We start from the raw sequence: 12,298 nt of genomic DNA on the forward strand, positions 1-12,298 counted from the left end.
TGCAGGTTTTATAGAGCGAGTTTGCAGCCTAGTTGACAAGAGGGCTTGGAGGAGCCTGACTGGAGTGTTCAAAAAGAGAGTCTGTGTCAATACATATTATTTTGAATGACTTGAAGGTATAGAAGGCAGATGATATATATTTAAGTTAAAGAGCTAATTGCTGATGTGAATACATAATTTATTCACAGTGACTAGAAAAATTAACCAAACCCAAACAATGATAAATATAAATGAATTAAATTTCTACACTTACATGATGTTAATTACCAAAATAAAGTAGGTGGAAAATGTGACTTTGTGTAAAAACATACTTGTGGATTTTATAGATAATGAACCCAGTGACTGAGACAGTTGCTAAAGGCACCAACATTTATGTTTGCTGAGTAATGATATCATGATCACGATCATGATGATGATGACAATGGTGACAATGACAATGATGATGATGATAATAGCCAACATTTATTGAATACTTAAAATATGCTCCAAGGACCTGGCATTTATTATACTTTGAATACTCTCACCAGGGAAAGGCAGTGTGTGCTATTATCACCCATATTTTACAAATGAAGACTTTGTGGCTTTGGTTAATAACCTGGCCAAGCTTACTTAGAGTTGGGGTATAAATGCAGGCAGGCTGGTTCCAGAATGCTTGGTCTAACCATAGGGCTGTACTACTTGGTTAGCAGTAGAACATCCAGATAAAAATAAATGGTTGCCTACCTCTGTGCTCTGCATTGCTTGGTTCACACTTAGAGAGCTAGGTTTCTCTTCGGTGTTCCATTTTAGGAAGGGCAGTATTGAGCTAGATTGTGTCTTGAGGAGCATACACAGGGGCATGAGGTGTTGTAACCCACATTGTATAAGTACTGGTTGAGGGACAAAATTATCTAACCTATTTAAAAGGGATATATAGAGATCTGTGCAGGGGCAGGACCTAGTTGTATGTATTCACAAAATTGTGATTAGTGAAAGAGAGGGGACTCACTCTGTATTGCTAATAAGAACTGGAACTGTTAGGTAGATGTTAAGGAGCACAGGGTTCAACTCAAGGAGGGAAGCACTTTCTCAGTGCTGCTAGCCAGTGGAATGGTTTCTTCCTGAAGCAATGAATTCCTCAACACTGAAAGAATTAGAGCAGGGAATATTCAGCATCTCTCAATAAAGGCTGACTCCCTTGATTCTATGAAACGTGTTAGTGTTGTGTTCTACCAATTGAATAATAACGTGTCTGAATATGAACAAATTCAATCCCTTGGTGGATTTGTTCCCAAATATGGAGTGTAAATGCATAATGCTATCTTTTGTGTTTTGGAGGTAGAAGAATTTCATTCTAATTTTACCCTCTGTTTATTTGCAGTTTTCTATGTTCCTTAATACCTCAAAGTTGAAGAAGCCTAAGTCCGTTTTATACATAGCAGAACTGAGCCTTCCACAGCATTTCAGTATCCCCAAGAAAATCTACTTTCCTCAAATTCCAGAAACTCAAACTAAATTGACTCAGTCTGAAGGAATTGAATCTGCAAATACAACAGGTAATCAGTAACATGTGGACTGCAGTTTCTAACACTGTCTTAGGCACTGTGAAATACTAAAATATAAAGAAGAGATGATGCCTACTAATAGGATGTTCTTAATGTAATTGAAGAGATAGTTCAACTACCAATTATCAAAAGATATTTTGCGTTATAAATAAGCAGTGTACTACATCACCGTAATATAAATTAGGTACTGAATTTGGGTGCTAAATTACTGGTACTGAAATTTGCAGGCTTGTCTTTGTTAAAGAAAGTTATCTGATGAAGACAATAAGTGCCCTTTGAGAAAGGTGAGCTCTTGCGTTGGAGTAAACTTGGTTACAGAAGTTGTGCTGGAGTTGAGGCTTAGGCTGGCTCTAAAGGATAGGAGAGATGTTGATGTCAAGAGCATGCCAGAGGAGAACAATACCATTTATGAGTAATATATCTTTGGTCTGGACTGGGGCCTTTATTAGTTGAGTACTGTCAGGGAGGAGGAACATTTCCTCCACCCTCTCTAGGTCCTTCTGGCTGGGCTACGAATTAAATTGTCATGGGACAGAATAACAAGAGAAAATCAAACAAAGCTTTATAACTTGTATACATGGGAGAAGCCCAGGAAAACTGGGTAACTCGCCAAAATGGCAGAGGCTGTTGCCTTAAAATACCATCTTCAGCTAAAGACAAAGGAGGATGTTGTGGGTGGGGCTATCAGTTATGAGAGATTAGCAGAAAAGCACAGTAAACAAGAGTAAGGTTATTCTGCAGATTTAAGTCTTTGCCTTCCACCTTGATAAGAGTTTCTAGAGATAAGGTCATCCCCCCTTCTTCCTGGTATAGAGAGGAAGACATCTTTACAAATGGAGATTTCCCTTAGAAATGTAAATGTCTCTTACAAAGGGTAACTTCTACTTGGTTTTCAGAGCTTTTCCCATGTCTGTAGTTTTTAAAAGTAACCAGCCCAAAATAATCCTTATGCCAAAGAGACGCATCTTGGGGTGGCCAAACCTGATCCCCCACAGTACCTACTCTTGGGCTCCTGGTGGTTCTTAATTCCGTTTCTGTGATCAGAAAGGACTAAGCCAGATTTAATAGAATATTAATAAATTTACATTATTAAATACAGTGATAAGATGTAAACAATGTGACTAAATAATTTAAAGTATTCAAAATTTACATTTTTCTTTCACTTCTTTCCAAGCTGGTGGATAATTATAGGAATATAATTTCTTTACTATGGCTATTCCTACAAGGTACAATAACTCCTGCGTCATGGATTCTAAGTTACGTTGTGCTAACTTTGGTTTTGTTAAGTTTTCATTTATTATTTTCCTATGACTGTGTTAACTATAAAATATTTCTAAATCTGAAATGCTGGTTGCAAATTATAAGGTACAGGGTAATCTGTTCACTTTGCCTTCCTAGGATCTGAGATCCCAGATTCAAATGCTAAGTGGCCAAGCAGGTCACAAGGATTTAAGAATTAGATCTGGTCTAAGGCAACAGGGATGATGGAGCCTATGACAAACTGGGGAGTAGATGCCCTGTCTAAACGTTCAAATTCAAAACAATAAAAATAAAAGCTTGAGCTAGCCAAACAACTGTGAGGGCATATTTGACTCACCAGCTATCAGTCTGAGACTTCTCATGTCAAGTTGTTGTCTTTTTTTAAATCTTTATTACCTCCAGCTTTTCAATGTGCTGAAGTGAAGCATTTATTTTGATAACTTTTTAATTCCTTTTGAGATCATTGGATAAAGCTTTGTGTATTATAAACTCAGTTAAGGTTATCAGTCCAAGCAATTCATTTATTCAGCCATTCATTCAGCAACACTACTGAGCATCAATTCCTTTGGGCAAAATCATGAAAACTGCAATATTTATCTCTTTTAAAGACTAACAGATAAGTAGCTCTTTTAATAGAATAGGATAAGTGATATTGGTAGAGAAGCACTTATATAGAGTGTGTTTACAACTAAAACTAGCATTAATACAGTTAATTATATAGGATAATTCAAATTTTAAAGAATTTCACTCAGTGAAAACACATAGCTAAAGATACACAGCAAAGACTTGAGATGAAACTCACAGTACAGTCTTACTAATGAAGACTGGCGTATTTAGATGCTGTTTAAATATCAATAAGTATGAAGTTATTTATATTTAAAAGTCTTTCAGATAGTTTTCTAGGGCTGTTATTTTCCTTTCATATCAATTATTAACTGTCCATTTTAGTAAGAAGATTATTGTGAAAATTAAGAAAAAATAGAACTGCAAAAAATTTTAAAAGATTATGCATAAAACTTCTAAAATGTAATTGGCCTATCAGGGTTCAAATCTAACTTGATCTATAGAAGAAGATTTCGGTCCAAATTTCTGTTTCCATTTCCTTCAGCATACATTTAAATAAAGGAAGTTTACAAAAACAGAGTGTTCTAACTCAGCATAGTAGCAGGTCAAATAAAATACACACCCTAGAGAGTGTGCATTCTGCTCTTAAGCAGTGGACTTGGTTAATGAAAAGGAAGAGAATGTAAGCATTTTAACTTTAATAAATAACATTCTATTGGAATTTGAGACAAAGAATATTAGAGCTAAGGGTTTAAAAACTTATTTTTATGGTGTAAACCAGTTTGAAGAGAACAAACCAGCAAATTCCTAGCAATAAATATAATAATATAGAAACAAATCCTATTTTTTTATGAGTGGCATGGGGAAAGAAAGAGATGACACACATTTGTGTGGAGAAGTAGAGACAGCTGCTATCACAGATTGCAGGAAAGGTCTGGGAGTGGGGTCATATTTATAATCTCTTGAACTTCTAAACTCACCAAAACAATCTAGTTTTGAGGTATTAAAATTGACTGTCTTCTGCCCTCTCATATTAATGTTGCCTGTCAGTCTTTACCTTTTTGAAATTCTTAATGAAATTTCTGATTAACAATAGCTAATACCAAAATTATTAAAAAATAATCTACTTAAATCCACATCTATTTTAGCCCCATCATTTGGAAAAGTATTATTTTTCCCATTCTACCATTTAACATTATAATGCTTTCATCTGAAGAAGACAAAGCTGTAAAGAAAGTTCATGTGTGCACAAGTAGGTGCATCAGTCTTTGCAGATGTGACAGATGTACGTGTATGACAACTTCCCATGGAGAAGAGACTCCACCTGTTGTCCCACTTCATAGATCTCAGAGATCCTGTGACTCCTTTATGTTTGTGGACTGGGTTGGGTCTAATATTTATTGATCACTGACAATGTGCAAAGCACTGTGATGGTTGGTTTGTATACTTTTTCTCTTTTAATCCTCCCAACAGATATTTCTGTCTCAGATCCCATCTAAGCATTCAGCCCCGTACTTGCTTATCCAGGACTCTTGCATTTCTCATAACAACCTTTGCATTCTGTTATTAGTCTTCTCAAACATCCTGTTCACTCCAATCTTTTCCCCATCTCCACCCTCCACTGGGCAAATGACTGTGCCTCCTCTCTCACGGAGGGAAGGGGCTAATGAACACACATTCTTCCTTAACCCCCTTGTCGCCTTCCCTCATCTCTGAAGAATAGGAACTATCAATCTTGCTATGTGTGTCTTTTATCGTGTCCCAGATAACCTGTTCTTGGGCTCTTCTCCATCATTTATCACAGCTGCTTCTCTGAGAAGTAGTTCCTTCACTTTTGGCTCCCAGAGTTTCTCAAGCTTCAGTAACTAAAGAAATTCATACCTTTCCCAGGGTAAACATACTTCCCAGTAGAGGGATCTGCATTTGCATTTTCTGTTCTTGAATGACTAATTCTTAACTTCTCATGTCTCATTTTTGCTCTGCCACCGCAGCACAGCAGTCAGTTGCTTTCTAATCATCAAATCCAGGGGGCCGTCCGCAGTCTACATCTTACTGGATCTCTATTGCATTTAACCTGGATGATTAAGCATCTACTCTTAGAATTCTAGACATTTGAGATAAGGCTTTATCCTTGTTCCCTACATTTTGTCATATCCTTGACAAGATTTCTTCTCAGTCTCTGTGAGTTTTTCTGTTTATCTCATTACTGTGGGAATCTTTAAGGCTCTTTTCCTACTGGGGCTGTCATTACTTTTTGGCATCCCCTAGAGGATTTTGTATACTCCCATACTTACAACTACCATTAACATCACCAACATTTATCTTCATTCTTACCATTTTCCTTCTATTTTCAATTTATATATTCAGAAGCAGACTAGACCTGCCTACTTTTAAATAGCAAAGAGATATACAGATACATCCCTCAAATTCAAAATGAATGCACTATTATTCTCCATTTATTTGTTCCTCATCATATAATCTTTATCATTTCATATAATGGGACCTGTCTCTAGAAATCTAGGCATACTGCTCGAAGCTTCTCTCTTTTGAGCCATACCTGCAATTCATCTTGTACTGCTAAATTTTCTGTGATTTATTTCCTTCTCTTTTTCTCTGCTCCCATAGCTGTGATGCAGGTCTTCATTAGCACTTTACAAATGGAGAAAATTACCGCATCTACCTCTTCTGAATGACGTGCATATTTTATGAGAAACATGTTAAGAATATAAATGCTATGATATACTTCAAACATTGGCTATTAATAATATTCTAATCTTGTCACCTTAAAGCCCTTCACCTCTAGGCACAAGAATGATTAAATCTGACCATGAAATATTACTGAAACATTTAGTAATTTCAGGGGCAAATTTACTTTGATACCAAAGAAGCATAAACTTTATGATTCTTCACTTTTTTGATCCCCTTTCCTAGTCTCTATACCTAGTTTTATGTTTGTAATTTTACATGCTTCCTCTCAAAGAAGGCCCCCTACATTGTAAAAGCCGCAGGCCCCATAAAACCTGGACTTTTACCTGGGTGGAGTTATTGACCTAAAATCACATCTACTTGTGGCTCTGGGGATGTTGAAATTTATGGACAGGAAGAGTTTTATGGACCTTAAGTAGGCAAAGGTAAGCAGCAGCCCTCCAGTGGACCCAGGAGCACTTATCTAAGTCACCTCCCCAATATAGAGGGTCCTCTGTGTTCTGTACCACCCATGCAAATGTGTACAAGAGCACTCAAACGAAACGCTCTGGGCTGGCTTTGCTGATCCACTTACACAGAGCTCGAAAGCCTCATTCCTAAAGGTTATCACTTCAATTTTTAGTTTTTTGTGTTGACCCAATTTCTTCTCTCTCAAGGGATATATGGCGGATATGTTGGAAGCACATATTGTAGGAACACTGTTCTTCTCTCCCTGCTCCCATCTAATTCCAATTTTCTTAATTTTCTAATATTTGCTAGTAATCAGCTGTCTAATAGGTAACAAATATCCACTAAATCCTTCCATGACAGCTGTTTAATATGTAATGTGATTGTAAACATTTATTATGAACTAACACTATATGTAACTCTACCTGTTTTACAAAGATTAAATGCATTATTGTAATAGCTAAATTATCCTTCAGTATTAAAATGACTGCAAAATTGCTGCAATAAAAATAAAATTAAGTTCCTGCTAAACTAAAATGTATTAAATATTCTTTGAAATATAAACCCTACATCTCTGCGTTATATCAAATAACCACAAATACATTTCAAATAGAATAGAAAAATAAATTTCATTTAGCAGAGTATCATTTTAATGTCAGTTTTAATGGTTAAACTGAGTTTAATTGAAGCAATCTACTATATTTTATTGTCAGCATTGCCAGGGGTCACCTAATGTTAAAAGTGTGCTGTAATTTTCTCAGTGTCTTGAGTTAAGCTTATGGTATTATTATATTTGTTATATTTGTTTTTAGCAAAAGCTTTTCAAATTTGTGGACTTTTTGAAATAGGATTTCTTTAATTCACTTAGAAATATAATTCAAATACATTTTTCACATAGAATCACCACAATTGTAAACCATCAAGTTGAATTACAGTCTATAAAAGAATGGGATGAAATTCTGGAAGGACATCAATAATCCATATACTACATTGAAATCTCATAAGATCACAAAGGACAAAAGCCAGGAAAAGCAAGGAACATACAGCTCTGTTGTTGATCTTTAAATTTCATTACAAATATAATAGGTTCTGTTATAGTCTAGCTTCTGAGAAGACTTGTAAGCAAAATCATATAAGATAATACCTGTCATTTGAATTTGCATCAAGTGAAAAATAAAAAGATATTTACCTATACTTCACGTTCAAAACTTTTTTCTTCAATTTATTTAGGTATTTCATTTTTGACAGCATTATCGAGATATCATTCACATATAATGCAATTCGCCAATTTAAAGTGTATAATTCACTGTTTTTAGTATATTCATAGCTATGTGTAACCATTACCACAGTCAATTTTGGAACATTTACATCACCTCAAAAAGAAACCAGTACCCTTTAGCTAGCGACCCCCTATCATCCACTCCTCCCTCCAGCCCTAAACGATCATTAATCTACTTTCTCTTTATATAGGTTCGCCTGTTCTGGAGATTTCATATAAAAGAAATCATATAACATGAGATATTTTGTGACTGGCTTCTTTGACTTAGCGTAATGTTTTTATAGTTCATCCATGTTTTATCATATATCAGTCCTTTATTCCCCTTAATAGCCAGGTAATATTCCATTGTAGGACTATACCACATTTCATTTATCCATTCATCAGTTCATGCACATTTGGGTGGTTTCTACCTTTTGGCTAAGATGAATGATGCTGCCATAAACGTTAGTGTACAAGTTTTTGTGTGGACATATGTTTTCTTTTCTCTTGAGTACGCACACGCACACTCACCTGGGAGTAGAATTGTTCAATTATATGGTAACTCTGTTTAAACACTTGAGGAACTGTCAGATTGTTTTCCAAAATGGCTGTACCATTTTACATTCCACCAGCAGTGTATGAGGGTTCCAGCATCTCCATATCATCAACAACACTTGCTATTATCTGACTTTTTTATTCTAGCCATCCTAGTATGTAGAAATGATATCTCGTGTGGTTTTGATTTCCATTTCCCTGGTGTCTAATGATGTTGAGCATCTCTCCATGTGCTTATTGGCCACTTATATTATCTTCTCTGTATAAATGCCTATTCAAATCCTTTGCCCATTTTTTAAATTGGTTTGTCTTTTTATTATTGAGTTGCAAGTGTTCTGTCTATAGTCTAAATATAATACCTTATCAGATACAGTCATGTGCTGCATAATGATATTTTAATCAACAGTGGACATATATGATAGTGGTCCATAAGATTAGTACTGTATAGCCCAGGTGTGTAGTAGGCTATACCATCTAGGTTTGTGTAAGTGCTTTCTGTGATGTTTGCACAACAATGTAATTGCCTAATGGCACGTTTCTCAGAACATATTCCCGTTGTTAAGCAACGCATGACTGTTTACAATTTGCAAATATTTTATCCCATTCTGTTGGTTGTCTTTTCACTCTCTTGATAGTATTCTTTCAAGCACAAAGGTTTTAATTTTGATGAAGTCCAATTTCTCTATTTGTATTGTTGTTCTTATTGCTCTTGCTTTTAATATCATATCTAAGAATCCATTACCAAATTCAAGGTCATGAAGATTTAGCCCTCTGTTTTCTTCCAAGAATTTTATGGCCTTAGTTCTTACATGTAAGTCTTTTCTTTTCTTTTCTTTTCTTTTTGAGGAAGATTAGCCCTGAGTTAATGTCTGCTGCCAATCCTTCTCTTTTTTCTGAGGAAGACTGGCCCTGAGCTAACATCCGTGCCCATCTTTCTCTACTTTATATGTGGGATTCCTGCCACACCATGGCTTGACAAGCGATGCCAGGTCGGCACCCGGGATCCAAACCAGCGAACCCCGGGCCGCCAAAGCAGAACGTGTGGACTTAACCACTGCGTCACCAGGCCGACCCCCTTACATTTAGATCTTTGATTCATTTTGAGTTAATCTGTGTATTTGTTTGAAGTAAGCGTCTAACTTCATTCTTTTGCATTTGGCTATCCAGAGGTCTCATCATATTTGTTGAAAACACTATTCTTTCAGCGTTAAGTGATGTTGGCAGCCTTGTTGAAAATCAACTGACCATAGATACATTGTTTATTTCTGGATTCTCTAGTTTATCCCATAGATCAAATGTCTGTCCTTACTCACTGCCACACTTTTCTCATTACTATTGCTTTGTAGTAAGTGTGACTCCTGCTACATTGTCCTTTTTAAACCATCTTGTTTTGGGATCCTTTACAATTCCATATGGATTTTAGAATCAGATTGACAATTTCTACAAGCAAGCCATCTGACATTCTGACAGGTATTGCCTTGAATCTATAGATCAATTTGGGAAGGACTGTCATCTTAGCAATAGTAACTCTTGCTCATGACCATACAATATTTTCCCATTTCCTTAGATATTCTTTAATCTTTTTTGACAATGTTTTGTAATATTAAGAGTGTAAGTTTTGCACATCTTTTGTTAAAGATATTCCTAAGTATTTTATTCTTTTTAGTAATATTATAAATGGAATTGTTTTAATTTTATTTTTAGACGATTCATTTCAAATGTATAGAAATATAGTTGATTTTTGTATATTGAAATTATATCATGCTACCTTGCTGAATTAATTTTTTAATTCGAATATGTTTTACTGAATTCCTTAGGATTTTCTATATACAAGATAATGTCATATGCGTATAGATGGTCTTACATCTTCCTTTCTGAAATGAATTCTTTTTATTTCTTTTCCTTGCCTGATTGATCTGGTAATACCTCCAGTACACATTAAATATAAGTGATCAGAGGGGACATCCTTGTCTTCTTTCTGAACTTAGAGAAAGAATCCAGTCTTTAATGGTTTAAGTATCATGATAGCTGTAGGGTTTTCATAGATGCTCTCTATGAGGTTGAGGAACTTCCCATCTATTCCTAGTTTGTGTCATTTAAGTTATCTAATTTTTGACATACAATTGCTTGCAGCATTCTCTTACATTCCATTTTATTTCTGTAAGGCAGAAGTAGTGCATCCACTTTCATTTCTGATTCTAATAATTTAAATATTTTCTCTTTTTTTCTTGGTTTATGTAGCTAAAGGTTTATCAATTTTGCTGATTCTTTTCAAAGAACTAGGTTTTGGTTTCAGCAATTTCCTCTATTGTTTTCTCTTCTCTGTTTCACTAATTTCTCGTTCAATCTTTATTAGATTTTTTGTTCTACTTTCTTTAAGCTTTTCTTTAAGGTTAGGTTGCTCTTCTTTTTCTAGTATCTTAAAGTGGAAGGGTAGATTACTGATTTCAGATCTTTCTTCTTTTTTTCTTATAGGCATTTACAGCTATAAATTTCCCTTAAGCACTGCTTTAGCTGAATCCCATAAGTTTTCAAATCTTTTATCTTCATTTTCATTAAAGTGTTTTCTAATTTCTCCAGATATTTTTCTTGACCCATTGGTTGTTTGAGTGTTTTAACAGTTATAATAGATGTTTTGGGAGGCAAGTTGAAATATTAAGAAACACTCAATACATAAATGAGATAAGCATAGAGCTTCTCTGTTCAAAACTAGAGAAGATGCTCCAGAACTGTCGGCTTGCCCTTCCCCCACCTCTTCTTGTATCCCCAACAGTGACTCATGAAGCAGATTCTCATAAGGCTCTGATGAATACAGTCTGAAAGCCACTGATTTACTCCAACCTCTATGTTTTTTAGATGAGGAAATTGAAACACAGAGAGGTTGAAGAATTTAATGAGATTCAAGTAGTTAGTGGCAGAATTCACTCTTGAACATACATCTTCAGCCTCTTTGAGCAAATTCAACAAAGATAGATTGAGAGCTTACTGTGTGCAGGCAGTGTTTAGGCTCCAGAGATATAGCAGTGAACATGGCAGAGAAGGTCCCTGTCTTTTAGAAATTTGATGTGGAAAGTTGTCCTGGTGTTCGCCATGCTTGGGGCATCTACTCTGAATGACATTTTCAGCATTGGCTCCCACTCTTCTGTGGCTCATTCTTTCATTCCATCTTGTGACTCAGAGTATTACTTTTTTGGATAACTAGCCAGTTAGATGTACCGAAAGTGGTTGTAGCATAGAGAAATATGACTAGCCACATGAGAATTCACTGCAAATTTTGACTTTAGCAATATTGCTTCAATAAAAGGGTCTAGCCCTTGGTTTTTGATTTTAAATGTAGTGACTAGATTGACATGTTAGACAGGTATAATTGTCAGCTCTGTTCATAACTCTCAGCCATTTGTATTTTACATAAATTGTTTCGACCAACGTGGTATCTGATTGAAAATAATTGCACGGTCTTCTTTCCCTGTTTGATCAATTTTTCTTTTACTACTTGACAATTCTGGTGTAATAGTCACTCTTATTTTATTTTTCAGAAAAACAAAATGAAGATGCGATTTTATTTTATGAATCCACTTTATATTTTCGAGCATGGAGGTTAAAAAGGGATTTTAAATTAAGGTTTATTAAATTTAATGCATAGAACTTTAGTGAAATTTAGAAATGAGTAAAGTAAATAGGTAATTTAATTGTACTTACATAGTTTAGAAAATCCTCTGATTTTGCTTGTCACTGCTGTATCATTTTATTTTTTGGTGAACAGAGTATAAAACTTCTTTTCATTTTTAAAAAATAAAAGTCAGTAGAAAAATAATATCTGAAGCAGAATTTGTCTTTAAGTTTGTGAGCAGTTGTAGTACTCATGTGAGTGCAATGAATGCTAACTAGTGGCATATTCCATTGTAATATTACGCAAAGGTGTAATAAAACATAATGAAGGTATTTGAAATTAGCTTCTTTGTAA

At 35.1% G+C, this 12,298-nt stretch overlaps 1 protein-coding gene across 1 annotated transcript in view; it reads left to right on the plus strand.

Annotated features, from left to right (window-relative positions):
- Positions 1-12,298, plus strand: part of CFAP47 (cilia and flagella associated protein 47) — a 423,199-nt gene that overhangs the window by 258,249 nt on the left and 152,652 nt on the right. Inside the window, exon 45 of the mRNA XM_070502678.1 lies at positions 1,361-1,535. Coding sequence (XP_070358779.1) covers positions 1,361-1,535 — 175 coding nt within the window. The remainder of the gene's footprint in view (positions 1-1,360; positions 1,536-12,298) is intronic.

This window comes from Equus asinus, chromosome X, assembly GCF_041296235.1.
Source record: "Equus asinus isolate D_3611 breed Donkey chromosome X, EquAss-T2T_v2, whole genome shotgun sequence".
Taxonomy (NCBI): domain Eukaryota; kingdom Metazoa; phylum Chordata; class Mammalia; order Perissodactyla; family Equidae; genus Equus; species Equus asinus.